The 18,028-nt window shown below is 43.7% G+C and overlaps 1 protein-coding gene across 6 annotated transcripts in view; it reads left to right on the top strand.

The window, feature by feature from the left end:
- The first annotated feature begins 477 nt into the window (after positions 1-477).
- Positions 478-18,028, top strand: part of ldah (lipid droplet associated hydrolase) — a 35,516-nt gene continuing 17,965 nt past the window's right edge. The window contains exons 1-4 of one of the 6 annotated variants that reach the window (XM_047345578.1): positions 501-598; positions 737-845; positions 946-1,000; positions 1,570-1,725. In XM_047345578.1, the coding sequence (XP_047201534.1) occupies positions 1,679-1,725 (47 nt within the window). In that variant the 5' untranslated portion in view covers positions 501-598; positions 737-845; positions 946-1,000; positions 1,570-1,678. Of the gene's footprint in view, positions 599-628; positions 846-945; positions 1,001-1,569; positions 1,726-1,759; positions 2,512-18,028 lie in introns of those variants that run through there. The other 5 variants (XM_047345579.1, XM_047345582.1, XM_047345583.1 and 2 more) reach the window with 5 other exon arrangements.

Here is an 18,028-nt window from a genome sequence, read left to right as displayed (position 1 = left end):
AGAATCCCAAACCCCTGACACAAATGAAGGTGTATAAAGTCATAACATTAGTGTGTATGTGAAAACTCCAACCAATCTGCTCTCATCTTGTGACTTATATAAATGCTCTCGCCACCCTGGACTCTAATGTCGAAGCAAGCCTCAAGATGTAATAATAATGATTTCCAGCTGGACTGTTTCTAACCGGCCTACTTGCTCGTTTCTACAATAACAGGTTCATTAGTCTTTCCTCACGCCAAGAACTTTTCCTTACTTGTTCCTGGACACGCTGCCTGGAATGACTGTGTCCTTGTGCCCAGAACAATTTATACAGAATTCACTTTAAATCTTCCAAACAAAGTTTTAATCTACCGCATAGCCAGATGCTTTTGCTGATCTGATATGAAATAGTTAATTAAATCAAGAACATCTGGCTGTTTTTGTTCTGAACGTAGAACTTCCGAGTCTTTGCATCACCTCAAACGCAGCAACTCCAAGCTCAGCTAGCCAATCAGAGAGCAGCAGCATGAGCCAACCGGTAGTAGCGTTGTGATCCACCAGGATCGACTTTTAACATTTTAACAGGTGAACTACATGTGATAGGTTGATCAGACTCCAGGTAAGCCAATCGGAGCGCTGGTTTTCGTCTAGATAACTTCTAATTTGTGCCGTTAGACATAATGATGCATTCAGGAACAGTTTCGCAGCGTTCTGGTTTTAAATGCGTTTGGCGTATATTGTTATCTAACAATAACAGAACCAGACAGAGTGCTGAATCCCGGTACAAAGTGCAGATCAGTGACAGTCATCATCCGGTTGTTGTGAGGGTTCAGAGTTCACAGGGGAAACAACACCTCAAAGCAAAGGTTAATCTATCATTTTGTATTTTTCAATAATGTACTGAAAATGTATTTTAAATAATGAAAAATTCGTTTTCTTTGACCATTTCGTTTTGTGTTTCTGTAGCTTGTCTAAACTGACATGAAGCTGGATCAGGGTTTTGCTTACCAGGAACTTCCAGGTCACCATTGTTTTTTTATTGAAATCTTGACATTTCTTGGTTTGTTCCTCCAGATAAAGATGATTATTTAGAGAGAGAGCAACATAAACACTTCTTGAGAGACCTTCAGGTCTTTGACAGTAATTCTCCTTGTTGAAGGACACAGACCTACAGAACCATGTGTCATTTGTCTCAGAGGTTAGAGGTCAGGCCTGGGAGTGTTCTAGTAGGAAAGAGTTGGGATTTGATATTTGATTTAGTGTTAGTAGTGTTAGCTCACAAGCTGCCATATTTCAGAACCAGCTTTATTGGCCAAGGTTTTGTGCACAAACAAGGAATCTGACCTTTGGTTTGACGAGCTCACAGCAAACAGACATTTTATTTTGAAAGGCTTACTGTTTTATTTTTACAACTCTTTATTTACACATTTTAGAGGATGGTATAACAAGACAGAACATTGAGCTGGTTCTTTTAAGATTTTAGTAAGGCCAATGTTTTTTGTCGGGTCACTGAATGGTTCCTTACTCAGGAAAGCATTTCTCTATTGTGGAGATTTCATCTATTTTCTTCCACGGGTCTCTGTTACTCAGCCCCTTCCCTGTGAGGGCTTCTGACCTGCAGCGCTGGGAATCCTGAACAGATACTGGTTACCTTCTTGGAACAGAATCACCAGGACCTGAAGTACCAAAAGATGTGGGCATGACCGGTGTTCACCACGGCCCCCAGCTCTGCTGTTTAGAGTTCATGTGAGGACAGATGAAGTTGAATTGTCTCTATTTTCTCCAGCTGGGTGTGGACCTCTGTGTCCTCCATCATCCTTAGTTCAACATGAAGCTCTATTCTCCTCTGCTGTTTAACGTCTAGTTTATTAGAGTCTCTCCATTTGTGCAGGCTCAACTTTCCCAGAGCTGCCCTTATAGGCAGCGGTAATCAGGTTTAAAACTTCATTAGCTTCTCTGGAGATAAAGGTGTCCTAGCTGCAGAACTCTGAACAGAAGTCTCAAGTTCTTCAAAGGATTAGAAAAGTTTTTCTCTTTGTGCTTGCTGCAGTCAGTCCTGTTTCTCTCTATACTATAAATGCATCATCTAGTTGTTCAGCTTTGAAGTTGTGAGGTTGTCACATAAGTTGACCTTTACTCTCCATTTTATATTTTCAACAGTCTTATTCCATATTTTCTGTGTACTTCTGATTAAAACTATCTTCGGCATGTTTTCCACATCCAGCTTTAGTTCGATGTTTCCATTTAGCAGATTACCAGGAACCATGTCTCATTAGAGCAGAGTGATAATGTTTCCTCAGGGTTGGTAGTACAATTCCTCCTTGTGCTTTATTAATTTGGTTTGACATTGGCCCAAAGAGATCCAGTTCAATTCAATTCAATTAAAAGATACTTTATTGATCCCCGAGGGGGATTCCAGTACAACCCATCCAAACAGACATCATGACACAAGACGAGGGGGAAGGGTCACCGAGGCTTTGCTGCCCACTCACAGGCGCTGCCCTTGCTAGATGAGAAAAGAGGCCACATTAGGTAAGTAGAGGGAAAAAATCATATTTCACACTTTATCCTTAGCAGGATACAGTTTGAGATTGTAAAAAACCTCAGAACAAAGAAGCAACAAGTTGACAAAACAACATCATGCCGGGAACAGTGAAGGTGGTGTGAGGGGTGCATATATTTATCTTGAGCATGTGTGTGTGTGCAAGTGTGTGTGTGCAAGTAAGTCCATGAAGCACTGTCACAGAGGCCATTGTCCTTGATGGTTCGTTGGAATGTACATCAACCGGCCACAAAGTTCTGAGCAGGTCCACAGATGTCCTCAGGGAAGGGAGGAGGCAGAGGGAGCAGAGCGTCATGGTTACATAACTTCCAGGAGAAGTTGAAGATAACCAGCCATCAAGGCCGTGCAGGGGAGCCAGATTCAGAAAAACAATAATTATTTGGGTTAGGCTGACTCTTAATTTTCCGTCAGCCTTGAGAGTCTCACTGGTTCTTCTCAATTCAATTCAATTCAGTTTATTTATATAGCGCCAATTCACAACACATGTCGTCTCAAGGTTCTTCACAACAGTCAGGTTCATACATTCCAATTAATCGTAATCATTGAACAGTTCAGTCAGATTCAGTTATTTATTCAAATTGGATAAAAAGTTTTTCTATCTAAGGAAACCCAGCAGATTACATCCAGTCAGTGACTTGCAGCATTCACTCCTCCTGGATGAGCATGTAGAGACAGTGGACAGTCACTGGTGTTGACTTTGCAGCAATCCCTCATACTGAGCATGCATGTAGCGACAGTGGAGAGGAAAAACTCCCTTTTAACAGGAAGAAACCTCCAGCAGAACCAGAACCAGGCTCAGTGTGAGCGGCCATCTGCCACGACCGGCTGGAGGTTTGAGAGAACAGAGCAGAGACACAAAGAGAACAAAGAAGCACTGATCCAGGAGTACTTTCTATGGGAAGGAAAAGTAAATGTTAATGGATGTAGCTCCTTTAGTGGTTTCATCTAGAAAGAAAGAACAGATAAACTCTGATCCAGTTTTCAAGGTTAGAGTCTGAAAGAGAGAACATAGAGTTAGTTACAGTAAAAGGTCAGTCAGTAGCCATGTCTAGGAGAGAGAAAGGGTTAAACACTAAAAGACAGGGTCATGTGGATCATCTGTAGAAGGTGAGCATTAAGTTGTTGCCAGCAGAAGCTCGGACGATGCCCCTCTCCAGAAAGGTGTCACAGGTAGACACAAAGCCAGGCCAGGTGTAGCTTCTAGGAAGAGAAAATAGAGAACATAAAGTTAAAAGATGAAATAACAGCAAATAATGCAAAATTGGAGAGTAGTATGAGAATGTTGCAAAGAGGGTGAAAGTGGTCATTATGTCCTCCAGCAGCCTAAGCCTATAGCAGCATAACTACAGAGATAGTTTCAGTTCAGATTATTTAGTTAAACGGCACTTATTTACAACAATGTCGTCTCAAGGAACCCCACAGAGGGTCCCACTGATGGCCATTGTTATACTAAAAACCACAATGATTGGGATACCTCTCTCTGTCAGACTGATTATAACCATTGGAAAAGAGAAGGGGTCATACAGGTAGCAGAAATGGAGGGTGTGTTTGCACCTCAACCATAACTGAGCTGGTTTAGGCTAAACCTGACTCCCCCTTACTCCAACCAACAGGGAGGGAGGAAGACTCCCTCCCTGATAAACTAAGCCACTCTAACTATAAGCTTTATCAAAAAGGAAAGTTTTAAGCCTAGCCTTAAAAGTAGACAGGGTGTCTGCCTCACGGACTAAAACTGGGAGCTGGTTCCACAGGAGAGGAGCCTGATAACTAAAGGATCTGCCTCCCATTCTACTTCTAGAGACTCTAGGAACCACCAGTAAACCTGCAGTCTGAGAACAAAGTGCTCTGTTAGGAACATATGGACCAATCAGATCTCTGAAGTATGATGGAGCTAGATCATTAAGGGCTTTATATGTGAGGAGGAGAATTTTAAATTATATTCTGGATTTAACAGAGAGCCAATGAAGGGAAGCTAAAATAGGAGAAATATGATCTCTCTTCTCAAAGGTGAATCCAAACAGCCAAATTCCTGGTCTTTCTGCCAGATCCGAGCGAACAACTTTCTCCAAGATTTATCCCATTTCACCCGAGTCCAGGAACCGCAACCTGCCTGCGATCCTAAGGATCACATCCAGTCTGTGATTCAGCTCACATAACATCTCAGTCTGAGTGTTGATCGCTCTGAAGATCCCATCATACATGCCAAGCAGCCTTACAATGGCCAGAACAGCTGCTGACATTCTCCAAATTTCTCGATATGCCAGGTAACCGCTGACTCCAAAAAGCAGAAATCCTGATATCAAACATCCAATTATATACACATCTTCCACATCCTCGACTGACATTATCGACAAACACACAATCCTCCACTTCTGCCAGGAGTCCATTGTGTATCCGGAGAAAAATGTCCCGTCCGGGCAAGTGGGCTGTCCTTCACCCTGTCTTCTCATCGAGAAAATTTGATCAATTGCATTGAGAGTCCAGCTGACCAAATCCATATTTTGGAAGAATTTGGAAGATATGCAAAAAAGAGGCTCCAAAAAAACACAAGACACAGAGCTGAAGCAGGGCAGATAAGGGAGGGGTGCGGGAGACAGAGAAAAAGTGTCCTCCTCCACCGAGAGCAGGAAAAAGTTGTCCCCGTCTATGAACTATAGGTCGGGGAATATAACTGGTAGGGACAGAAACTGGTAAACCAGCCTTGGTTTTTAACTTCGTTATCGGAGGTCAATTTAATGCCATCCAGGTTAAGTGATTGACTAAGCAGTTTCTTTTTCAAAGACTCCGGTCCAAAGACGACAACTTCTGTCTTGTCTGAATTTAGAAGCAGAAAATTTAAAGTCCTCCAAGTTTTTATATCTTCAAGACATGCTTGTATTCTATCTAACTGGTTGGGCTCATCAGGATTTATGGATAAGTAAAGCTGAGTATCATCAGCGTAACAGTGAAAATATATTCTATGCTGCCTGATAATTTGACCTATTGGGAGAATGTACACTGCTCAAAAAATAAAGAGAACACTTAAACTACACAATTTAACTCCAAGTAAATCAAACTTCTGTGAAATCAAACTGTCCACTTAGGAAGCAACACTGATTGACAATTAATTTCACATCTTGTTGTTCAAATGAAAAAGACAACAGGAGAAAATCTTTGGTGATTATCAAGACACTCAATAAAGGAGTGGTTCTGCAGGTGGGGACCACAGACCACTTCTCAGTACCGATGCTTTCTGGCTGATGTTTTGGTCACTTTGAATGTTGGTGGTGCTTTCACACTCGTGGTAGCATGAGACGGACTCTACAACCCACACAAGTGGCTCAGGTAGTGCAGCTCATCCAGGATGGCACATCAATGCCAGCTGTGGCAAGAAGGTTTGCTGTGTCTGTCAGCGTAGTGTCCAGAGCCTGGAGGTGCTACAAGGAGACGTGGAGGAGGCCGTAGGAGGGCAGCAGGACCACTACATCCACCTTTGTGCAAGGAGGAACAGGAGGAGCACTGCCAGAGCCCTGCAAAATGACCTCCAGCAGGCCACAAATGTGCATGTGTCTGCACAAACGGTTAGAAACCGACTCCATGAGGATGGTATGAGGGCCCGACGTCCACAAATGGAGGTTGTGCTCACAGCCCAACACCGTGCAGGATGCTTGGCAGAGAACACCAGGATTGGCAAATTCTCCACTGGTGCCCTGTGCTCTTCACAGATGAAAGCAGGTTCACACTGTTGTGATTATGAATCTGAGAATATTATTTAATATTTTAATATTTTATCAAATAATATTTCGGTCTGTTAAGGGTTGTCCTGTGAATACCAGCCCAGTAAGACGATGGTTTTAGGACAAAATAGAAAAGTGTGAGACGAGCTCTGACATTATTGAACAGCATAAACTCTGCACATATATGGAATAAATTCACACAATTTCTTAAAATACAAGAATTTATTAACAAAAATAAGTCAACTCAAAGTCAAACATATTTCAATCAATAAACTCTTTACTTTGCTAAAACAATCCAACTAAACTACCAAGCAGAATTAAAGAATAATGAAGATTAATGGACTATGTACAATATAAACAAGTTGATTAAAGATGATTGATAATTATGACCAAAAGAGTGATGCAACATTACCATGCAATGTTTATGTTTGAGAACCAAGGATTATCTTGAAGAATCTGGAAATGAAGTTAAGTTCATTTTGAACTGCCATGAGGGAAGTTGGGGCCAATTGTTCAGATAAACCTTCTACAGCGTCTCGAGTTAGATTTGCCAGCCGCAAAACATTATAATGAATATAATTAATACGGTCTACGTTTTTATTGGGAGTTACTGGGAACAAGGCAGCTATAATAGGGATGTTTTCAAATCCAGCTGATATTTGATCTGCAAGTTTATACTCAAAAGAGGTTGAAGTGCTTCTTCTCATAATATGTCTTCTCCTCCTGTGAGTGAGTGCCAGTGCATTATCCTGTTGATATGTCACAGAGGTAATATTAGGACCAATTAAAGTCAACGGGGCCTGCAATCTAACCATTGCACATACTCCTATGGTGTTATCTGGTATATTAGTGAGAAGTCTATATCCTCCGCAGTAATAATATAATCCTGATCGTGCCCAGAGTCCAATCACTTTCCCAGATGTGGTGGTATTACACCAGTCCGAGGGAATTTGTCCTACATTCACCTTTGGGGTGTTTGAGGTGGAATTGAAACAAGAATATGTCCCATTCAGCCTCTGAGGAGTGAATGGTCCTTAGTATTGTTTGGAATGGGAGGAAAGATGCTAGCTAGTGTGGTACAGTTGCCTGGGGTGGCTTCTATAGTTAGTTGTAACATGCAACTGTACCCCCAAGCATCTTCCGGATATAAAGGGGCTGGGTCCGTGGTTAAGTGTGGCCTTGCAGATGCACATGCAATGCAGTCAGACCTACTTTGTTCCTTTGCGGTTTGTGTCATCCATTGCAGCCAAAGATAATCATCTGCATAACCTGTGGCCATCTGGATTATTTCTAGAGGCTGCAGGGTGGAGTAATCTACTTTCATCACCCCTTCTAGTTGATCTTCTGGTTCTGGAACTGTAGGAGTGCTGGTGGCCTGCACCTGGGGAGTTGGTTTATTTAAATTTACTTTGATTAGTACCTGGGGGTCGGTCCCTGTTACCTCTACCCCTAGAGTGAAATACATCACCTCGTCCCACTTGTGAGAGGTGCGATGCAAACCTTCTTGTAACGATTTTATGGACAAAAATAGTGTATTGAAACCCCCAAGTGTGCTATGCGTCACCGCCCTTACCAGGCTTATTTGTTTGGCTTTTTCTCTATTCCGTAAATTGATATATGTCAGGGTGGGTGTCCACATACCCATATACTCCACTGCGTGACCCCAATTTCCGCAAAGCTCGTTTCCCCCATATAAACTCATGGTCCTGCATGCAGTGCATTGGGTGGACACGTCAACATTGGCACACAAATACACATTATACCCCAACCAGGCAATCGGATTCTTCCCACACTTTATAACATCACACAGGTCAAACCGAAAAGTGGTAGTTGCTCCTAACGTGTAATTTAATTCTAATCCCCCATAATGCTTAAGGCATACGTCCTTGGATGGAGTTACCCTAGACCTTTTGGACACCTTCCCGGAGTGGTTTTCAGAACAGAGCTAATTTCTCTCACCTGGGGATTATTCTGCCCCTTCTTGGGTGAGAGAAGTGAGATTGTCTTCTCCTGTGTTTTCGCTCAGATCCTCCTGGACCTGAAAAAGGGATCATTGAGGTGGTTCTGCTCCTGCACACTGGCTCCAGTGATACCAAGTAGCGCCTTTGACCTTCAGCCTGACTGCATGGGTTGTCCTCTCTGTGACCTGGAATGGACCAGTCCACCTTGGCTCTGACCATTTTCTTTTGATGACTTTCAGGAGGACCCACTCTGCTTCTGAAGTAGTAATTCCAACCCTGGTCTCTGGTTCTGCTGGGATCTGTTTGGAGAAAGCTGTAACAAGACTGTGGAGAGATCTGTAATAATCACGACGAGACATAGATTGTTCACACTCAGTGAGAAACGGTAACCTTGTTTGTGGACCTGGGAATGGCCTCCCTGTTTGCAGCTCATGTGGAGTTAAACCATGTTTCTGATTTATAGAACTCCGTACAGACATCAGAACTAATGGCAAAGCCATAACCCAATTCATTTTGGACTGTGCACAGATCTTAGCCAATTTGGTCTTAAGGGTTCGATTCATTCTTTCAACCTTCCCCTGTGACTGTGGATGATACACAGAACTAAATGAGTGTTTCAGTCCCAGGAATGTTTCCACTTCCTTGAGTTCCTCATTTTTGAAATGTGTTCTGTTGTCAGACCTTATTTTAGCTGGAAAACCGTGTCTAGGGATATAATGATTTATCAAACACTTCACAGATTTGCTGTCTTCCTTTTTTGTAGGCCAGTAAATGCATCCACACACACCAACAGATATCTGAACCCATTCACTCTCTCAGTCATGTCTGTATAATCAATGATAACCTCTTTTCCTTTATGTGCCTGGGCTGATATCCTGCACACTGTTTAGATGCCCGGTCAGCGGCCTGATTACCTTGTGCTACTCTGGTGTTACTGCTGTCATGTCCTCTGCATTTAATGACGGCTACTTCTTGAGGGAGCAACAAAGCTTCAGCCAGCCTTTTCATTTCCTGTTCATGCTTAATGGGTTTCTGTCCTGCTGTCCTGAACCCTGTTTTCAACCATTGCTTTAGTTCAACGTGCACTGCACTTGTGGCATATGCTGAGTCTGTGTAAATGTTTACTTTCTGTCCTTCTCCTAATTCTAGAGCAGCTATTACAGCCAAAACTTCTGCTCTCTGCGCTGATTGTGCATCTGTCTGTTCTTCTGCCTGTACTGTGACAAAATCTGTCCCTGTGTCTTCCACAACCGCGTATGCTGCCTTAAGTCCTTCTGTGTCATGTCTGAAGCAGCACCCGTCTGTGTACAGGTTTCGGCCGTCTGTTAGGGATGTACTTTGTAGATCTGGTCTGATTTTTTCATTAAACTCCACTTTTTCTGCACAGACATGTGGTTCTCCTGATGTCCTTCTGTCTGCCATGTTTATTCCTTCATGTGTGTATGTGATGTTTGGGGCCTCCAGCACCTTACTCAGCCTCTGTTGTCTCAGTGGTGAGAGTGTGAAAGCCTGAGAGTTCACAAAGGCCACCATGCCATGCGATGTTAATATGTTAAGAGGATGTCCCATCACTACATGAGCTGTTTTTTGGATTATTTTAGCCATCCCTGCTGCATGTCGCGTGCACTCATGATGTCTTTGTTCCATGTTGTCCAACATTACTTATATACATGAGGACTGTTCTAAACCCACCTTTTTTTCTGGAACAGCACACCATTGGCTGTGTGTGCTGTGACAGAAACATCCAAGTGAAAAGGCAACGTGTAATCTGGATGTGCCAAATGTGTAGCTTGCGAGAGGCTTCTTCAGCCTCTCTAGTCCAGTCAAGCGGGGCAGTGAGATTTCTCATGCCCTGTTTTTTGACAAGATCTCTAAGGGGTGCAGTGAGGTCGGTGTAGCCGGGCACAAAAGATCTGCTATACCCTGTGAGTCCTAGGAAAGACAACATGTCCTTAACCAGGAGTGGTTTTGGGTGGGACAAAACTGCAGATTGGTGAGCTGGGGACATCCCCGTGCCAGGCTGGGAAACAACTCTGCCCAAAAAGTCAACCTGGCGTCTGCAGATTTGGAGTTTGGCTTTGCTAACCTTGTAGCCTTTTTTAGCCAAATGTGACAGGACAATTGCTGTTGCCTCAAGGCATTCAGCCACAGTGGGCGTTGCAAGAAGGATGTCATCCACGTACTGAATCAGAGTGGTGTTTGGTGGTAATAGGCAATCTTGGAGAGAGTCTTTTAGAACCTGATTGAAAATCCCTGGAGAAAGCGCGAATCCTTGCGGCAAACGAGTGTATCTATACCTATGAGATTTATAGGTAAATACAAAAATGTCCCTGCATTCCTCAGCTAACAGAAGGCAGAAAAAGGCGTTGGCCAGATCAATGCAGGTAAACCAGCAATGGTCAGGGTTCAGATTTGTCAGAGCCACATAGGGATTGGGCACGGGAACGGTAGGTGTGGCCAAAGCTGCATTTATGGCCCGTAAATCATGTGCCATGCGCCATTTACCTGTCCCTTTTTTCTCCACCGGCAGAATAGGTGTGTTCCATGAAGAGGAATGTGCAGACTCTAAAACAACTGAGTTCCAGAGGCCTTCCACTGTATCTTGAATGCCTAGTTCTGCTGCTGGCTTGTGAGGGTATTGGGGCTTCCATTATGGTTGGTCGGTGGTCAACTGAAAAGTAATGGGGGAACATTTAATCAGACCTACATCCGTGGGCCCCTCTGCCCAGAGAGTGGAAGGCATTTTTTCCACAACAGCAGATGCCAGTGGATGGTCTGTTTTTTCCCTGCCATGGTGTCTGTCTAACTGAACATGCTCCATTGTGCCCACATCTGTGGAGTGGTTGAATATGCGATAAGTGTTCCCTGAGGGCGAATAAAAAAGGTTAGGGGTTGCCAAAGGCTGCCAATCCTGTAGATTCAGGGAGCGTTTTAACACACCTCCAAGTTCACGTGCTTCATGACCTGGGTGCAGAGCCAAAGAAACATGAGGCACGCCATCAGACCACATCCTAAACCACACTTCCTGCTCTCTAGTCAAATGAACCTCAGCCACCACTCCTTCTGGTGCTACATAAATGTCTGTGGTGGCAATGTCCCAGTGCGTACCCTTTAACTCGTCAGCAAAGCTTTCCTGGTAGCATTCACAATTATTTCTATCATAAAACAAGGTGACATGCGGGGGGTGAGGAGGAGGAACATAGGGCGCCAGAGTGGAGACCCAGGATTTCCACAGATGGAAAGCCGAGAAAATACCTCTGTGCGCGGTGGTTTCAGGTTGCAGCAAAACCCAGTATATATCAGCTATTGAGTCCTGCAGTGGCTGGAGGAGGTACTGTCCATGTAAAAAAGAAGTGTTATTGTCACAAAATAACTGGATGCCATTGGGCAGGTGAACCTGCAGTCCATCAGTCCCGCATAAAATGGTTGCTCCCAGTTTTATTAACATGTCTCTACCCAGTAAATTTACTGGTGTGTCAGTGGAGACTAGATAACTGTGATTCAGTGTCTGTCCACCAATTTCAGTCTTTAAAGGCTTGGTATATGGCAGGACCTGCTTTGCCCCCGAGAACCCCATGACAGTTGTAGTCCTGGTGGAGAGTGTGTTTGGAGGAGCCTGTTTAATGGTTGAACATGTGGCCCCGGTGTCCACCAGAAAAGGAAGGCTATTTCCGGACACAGTCACAGACTGCAGGGGGTTCGCAGTCCGGCTGTCTTCTGGGGTCGGTGGGAACGTCAGTGGTGCTCAGGCCAGCGACTAGGCTCGTCCCATGCCGGTAATTGGAGTTGTGGTCCATATGCACCGCGTGCTGGGCCACCTCTGCCCATGGACGGGCCGGAGGAGCCATGGCGGGACCATAACACCCATACCCTCCGGGTGTACCATTCTTATGGGGGCAATCTCGGGACTAGTGTCCAGGCTCATTGCAGTAATAACACACATCAGCATTACCCAGCCTCCTCTGTGGTCCTCTCTAAAATCCCCTTGCTCTTGGCCCTCCTCGTCTCCCAAAACGACCAGCATGTCCCTGATATGGGACCGAGGCCTGATGCCACTGTCCTGCTGTTTCTTGATTTCCAGGAAATGGAGGAGCCTGAGGGGGCGGAGACACTGCACCTTCATACATAATTTTAGATGTTTTACCCTCCTCCTTTTTTTCCCCGACCTTCAGTCTAGCTTCTGCTAATTGCTTTTTCAGGAGCTGAGTTTGTAATGTTTTTAATTCACTCTCCTCATTTTGTTTTGCCTCTTTGAGTTTAGATAAATGATGTATCAGGTGGCGATCCCATATTGCAATTTCTGATCCAGGCAAATCTGGATTATCCTCAATGTTCGTTTTAACCTGCAGCGGTAACCCTCGTAGGACAGCATCCCGGAACCAGTCCCTTTGGGGACCTTCTCCGTCTGGATTAGTTCCTGTCTGTGTTTGCCACACGGACTTGCACTGATCTAAATATTCTCTAGGATTTGTGTTTGCGTTCCACTCAAATTTTGGAATGGTACGTCCTCTGGATACTGGATACATTTGTCTAAGAGCTGTGCCTATATGAGTGGAATATACAGTAAGTAGGACATCATCTGGTACTATTGTTGTACCTGCAGCAAGCTCTATGTCCCTACAGCTGTGTGGCTTCATGCATCGTCCAGCAATGGCCCGATAGTCACCTAGAGCTAACGTGTTACCTGCTGTCAGGGAGTCTAGAGTCTGTAACCATATACAGGTCCTTCTCAAAATATTAGCATATTGTGATAAAGTTCATTATTTTCCATAATGTCATGATGAAAATTTAACATTCATATATTTTAGATTCATTGCACACTAACTGAAATATTTCAGGTCTTTTATTGTCTTAATACGGATGATTTTGGCATACAGCTCATGAAAACCCAAAATTCCTATCTCACAAAATTAGCATATCATTAAAAGGGTCTCTAAACGAGCTATGAACCTAATCATCTGAATCAACGAGTTAACTCTAAACACCTGCAAAAGATTCCTGAGGCCTTTAAAACTCCCAGCCTGGTTCATCACTCAAAACCCCAATCATGGGTAAGACTGCCGACCTGACTGCTGTCCAGAAGGCCACTATTGACACCCTCAAGCAAGAAGGTAAGACACAGAAAGACATTTCTGAACGAATAGGCTGTTCCCAGAGTGCTGTATCAAGGCACCTCAGTGGGAAGTCTGTGGGAAGGAAAAAGTGTGGCAGAAAACACTGCACAACGAGAAGAGGTGACCGGACCCTGAGGAAGATTGTGGAGAAGGGCTAATTCCAGACCTTTGGGGACCTGCGGAAGCAGTGGACTGAGTCTGGAGTAGAAACATCCAGAGCCACCGTACACAGGCGTGTGCAGGACATGGGCTACAGGTGCCGCATTCCCCAGGTCAAGCCACTTTTGAACCAGAAACAGCGGCAGAAGCGCCTGACCTGGGCTACAGAGAAGCAGCGCTGGACTGTTGCTCAGTGGTCCAAAGTACTTTTTTCGGATGAAAGCAAATTCTGCATGTCATTCGGAAATCAAGGTGCCAGAGTCTGGAGGAAGACTGGGGAGAAGGAAATGCCAAAATGCCAGAAGTCCAGTGTCAAGTACCCACAGTCAGTGATGGTCTGGGGTGCCGTGTCAGCTGCTGGTGTTGGTCCACTGTGTTTTATCAAGGGCAGGGTCAATGCAGCTAGCTATCAGGAGATTTTGGAGCACTTCATGCTTCCATCTGCTGAAAAGCTTTATGGAGATGAAGATTTCATTTTTCAGCACGACCTGGCACCTGCTCACAGTGCCAAAACCACTGGTAAATGGTTTACTGACCATGGTATCACTGTGCTCAATTGGCCTGCCAACTCTCCTGACCTGAACCCCATAGAGAATCTGTGGGATATTGTGAAGAGAACGTTGAGAGACTCAAGACCCAACACTCTGGATGAGCTAAAGGCCGCTATCGAAGCATCCTGGGCCTCCATAAGACCTCAGCAGTGCCACAGGCTGATTGCCTCCATGCCACGCCGCATTGAAGCAGTCATTTCTGCCAAAGGATTCCCGACCAAGTATTGAGTGCATAACTGTACATGATTATTTGAAGGTTGACGTTTTTTGTATTAAAAACACTTTTCTTTTATTGGTCGGATGAAATATGCTAATTTTGTGAGATAGGAATTTTGGGTTTTCATGAGCTGTATGCCAAAATCATCCGTATTAAGACAATAAAAGACCTGAAATATTTCAGTTAGTGTGCAATGAATCTAAAATATATAAATGTTAAATTTTCATCATGACATTATGGAAAATAATTAACTTTATCACAAAATGCTAATATTTTGAGAAGGACCTGTAGACGCTCCTTCTGAGATGGGAGGCAATTTGTCACACAAAGTGGTAAGATCTCCCAGTGCAAAAGGTTTGTATCTATTTGCTCCAAATTGTTGTTGGAACAGTGGACCCATATAAGATTTGGACTGAGTTCGGGGTGTCATGTTATAGCCATGTCCAGCAGGGGGAGGCATAGCCTCAGGTACTAGTGGCATTGGGGTTGAGGAAGATAACATAGCTTCCTCATTTTCAATTGGTGTCTGATTCTGTACTGTAATAGGTGGTGCCTGCATATGATAAGTTCGTCTTTTATCCATCTCCTTGACACTGACATATTAACTGAGCCCTCAGTTACATCGGCTTTCAGAGGTGTGACCAATTCCATATCACTAGATGAATGGGAAATATACGGGGTGGAACACTTTATTGGGCCAGAAACTGGCCGCAGTTTGTCCCGTAATACCCGGTCAGCAAATGGATCAGTTTGTGGGGCCTGTGATATGAATGATCCTACAATTGACAATACAGACCCATCAGTGGAATGTGAGGAGAGAAGTAGGGGCCAAGCAGGGGGGTTCAGGAGGAGTCTGAGCAGTTCCTGGCGGTAAATCACACACTCTGACTTCTCCCCCAGTTACTTTCAATGTAGGATATAAACCAGTAAGAGAAGTGGGGGCCTTGTGGTGTGATAAAGCGGGCTGATTTGCTAGAAGTTCATATGATGGTGGCATTTCAACTGTACTGCTATCTTTAATCTGTCTGCTCTTCCAGTCTCTGTTCTCAGTCATAGCATGATCACTACTCTGCCACAAGAATCTCATTTGTAACCAAAACTTTTCATCTTTTTCTGCTTTATTTGCCAGGTCCTTCCATTTTCCTCTGCTCAACCAACTGCTGTCTCTACACATTTTTTCAGCCAAATCTCTCTTTTCTTGCATTTTTTTCCTTCAAACTAAACCACTTGCCTAGACTCTCTTTATCTGTCTTGCTTTTCCCATCTTTTGACAATTCTTCATTTATTTTAGAATCCATCCATTTAACCAACTTCTGTTCCTCTTTGTATTCAAATGTTTTCTTAATAGCAGTTTTCATTATTAACAGCTGAGTTTCTATAGTTTTCCATAAAACATTCTGTTCTTTTGCACTGATATCCATTTCTCTATTAAATTCACTTTCCATCTTATAACAACTATCCTTTTTTGTAAAAGATATAGTTGTAATGCGTTATCTCAGTCACTCACTCATTCAATTCTGATCAACTTTCAAGACACCAGAACACATTCAACCCCCAGAAGCCTGTTTTTAGTGGTCAGTGTGTGTGTGTGTTTCACAGCTTATGGACTTAAACTATAATTCTTGTCTAATATTTGCCGGAGTGTATGTGTGTCCAGCTTATGCACTTTTCTAACCCTAACAGGTCTGTTGTTGGTTATTTCTCCAACTTAACAGACCGGTCTTACAGTAATAATAACTGCTGTTCACAGCTCTTAAAAAAAATGGTAAACTCGCAGAACTTTCTATATCTTCCGGTGTTATTTCCACCGCTTATATTGTTCCTTCTAAGTTTATGAGTTTATAATCTGAATTTTCACAGAGAAATATTTCGTTACTCATCAAAAACAGCAATCAGCAGTCTATCCATAAGACTTCCAGATAGAAAACTGCATTCAGTCACCTGCTTATGAGAGAGCTGCTCTCCAGTCATAGACAAATTTTCACTCACTCTGCCTAATAATGTCTGTAACACAGATTATTTCCTTTGCGCACAGCTCATGAGTTTTTTACCAAAAAGCCTGATCTTGCTGAATGCCTGTACTCAGCTCACAGTTCATTTATTTTATCACAAACCTGATCTCGTTGGATTATTTCCTCCAACTCACAGTTTATCACTTCACAGGACGTATTCTCAGACTGTGTTTGTGCTTTTATTACGTCTGTAATCCGGTTTTACTGAGGCAGAACTCACGTAAAACATGGCATTAACACCCAAATGTTTTGCCTGATCTTAGTGTATTTACTTTTCTGTAGAATTTGGGGTTTCTCACTCTCCCCTGGCCTCTAACCCAGCTAACAGTAGACCTCCGTCGAGGACGTACTCTGAACCGCCACGTTCGAGAAACTACTATACTTTCCACACAATACCACCACTAAGTCTTGTAATTCTCTTAAAACAACATCTTATTCACCAGTTTAAATCCTAGTCAACATTTATGACACTCTTTTTCTTAAGTTTTGGCAGACTCAGACTTACTCAGACATCAGACACGATATTAATTTAGCCTATCGAAAATCCAAAAGCAGAGTTTTGATTAAACAGGTTCTGCTTACCTGTTTTGTAGTTTTGGCTAGCCGTGTCTGATGCCTGTTGGTCCTCGTCAGTGGTCCAAATATCTTTCGCCCGTTGTTCCAAATCCCAGACGAGCCACCAATTGTTGAAGCCATCTCTGCTTCCCCGGGTCCGTTGATTTGGGTACAGGTATCAAAGAGTGAAATAAACACAAGTACAATCTACTTATGTTCGCCTCTGCAGAGTGAGAGATGGAGCCTCCAGCCAAGTATCTGTGAGCCCAACTCTGCTCAACTCTTGCTTCCAGCTAGTTTTATTCAGTCTCTAGGGTGTGTTCAACATATAGATATATCATGTCACACATGTATAACATAACAGTCCCTTAGGTCAAAATAAGGAATACTTCTGATTATAACATGCAACTCATCCTCCCCTGTCTCTGGCCTTCCCTGTCCTCTTCTAATTTATGACCTTGCACTCTCTATGCTTCTCACTCCCCTAAGTTTTCACTCCCCTAGGCCCCTTCTATGCTTCACTTCCTAAGCTTAACCCCTATATTTCCACACATTCCAGTTACACACATAGATCATTTATGTTCTACGGCGGCTCGTTCTGTCCATCAACCAGCTGTTCATTGCCGTAAAGTCAAGATAAGAGACAGCAAGGAGGTGTACAAGAAGAAGCTGGAGAGCAAGCTCCAGCAAAACAATATCAGAGATGTGTGGACAGGGATGAAGAAGATCACGGGCTTCAGGCAGAGGGATGATCGGACCGATGAAGGTCTGGACAGAGCCAATGAACTGAACACATTCTTCAATAGGTTCAGTTCAGAAACCAGCTTCGCATCCTCCTCTCCTGCTCACATCCAAACAGACATTCCACCTTCCTTTGACCCAAAGCTGTCCTGTATCACCTCAAATGTTTTATCTTCCACCTCAGCCCTAGACCCTTCTGCTTCTACATGTTTGCCTTCAACCATATCAGAAGATGCTGATGCTTCCTTTGATTCCCCCTTCCACCTGTGTGTCTCAAGAAGTCAAGTGAAGAGACAACTGGAGAGACTGAATAGGAATAAGGCTGCAGTTCCAGATCATGTCAGCCCTAGAGTCCTGAAGGTCTGTGCAGAGCAGCTCTGTGGGATTCTGCAGCACCTCTTCAACCTTAGCCTGGCCCAGAAGAAGGTTCCGGTGTTGTGGAAGACCTCCTGTCTTGTTC

The sequence above is a fragment of the Girardinichthys multiradiatus genome, chromosome 19, assembly GCF_021462225.1.
Source record: "Girardinichthys multiradiatus isolate DD_20200921_A chromosome 19, DD_fGirMul_XY1, whole genome shotgun sequence".
Lineage (NCBI taxonomy): Eukaryota > Metazoa > Chordata > Actinopteri > Cyprinodontiformes > Goodeidae > Girardinichthys > Girardinichthys multiradiatus.
This window is presented reverse-complemented; position numbering and strand designations above follow the sequence as displayed.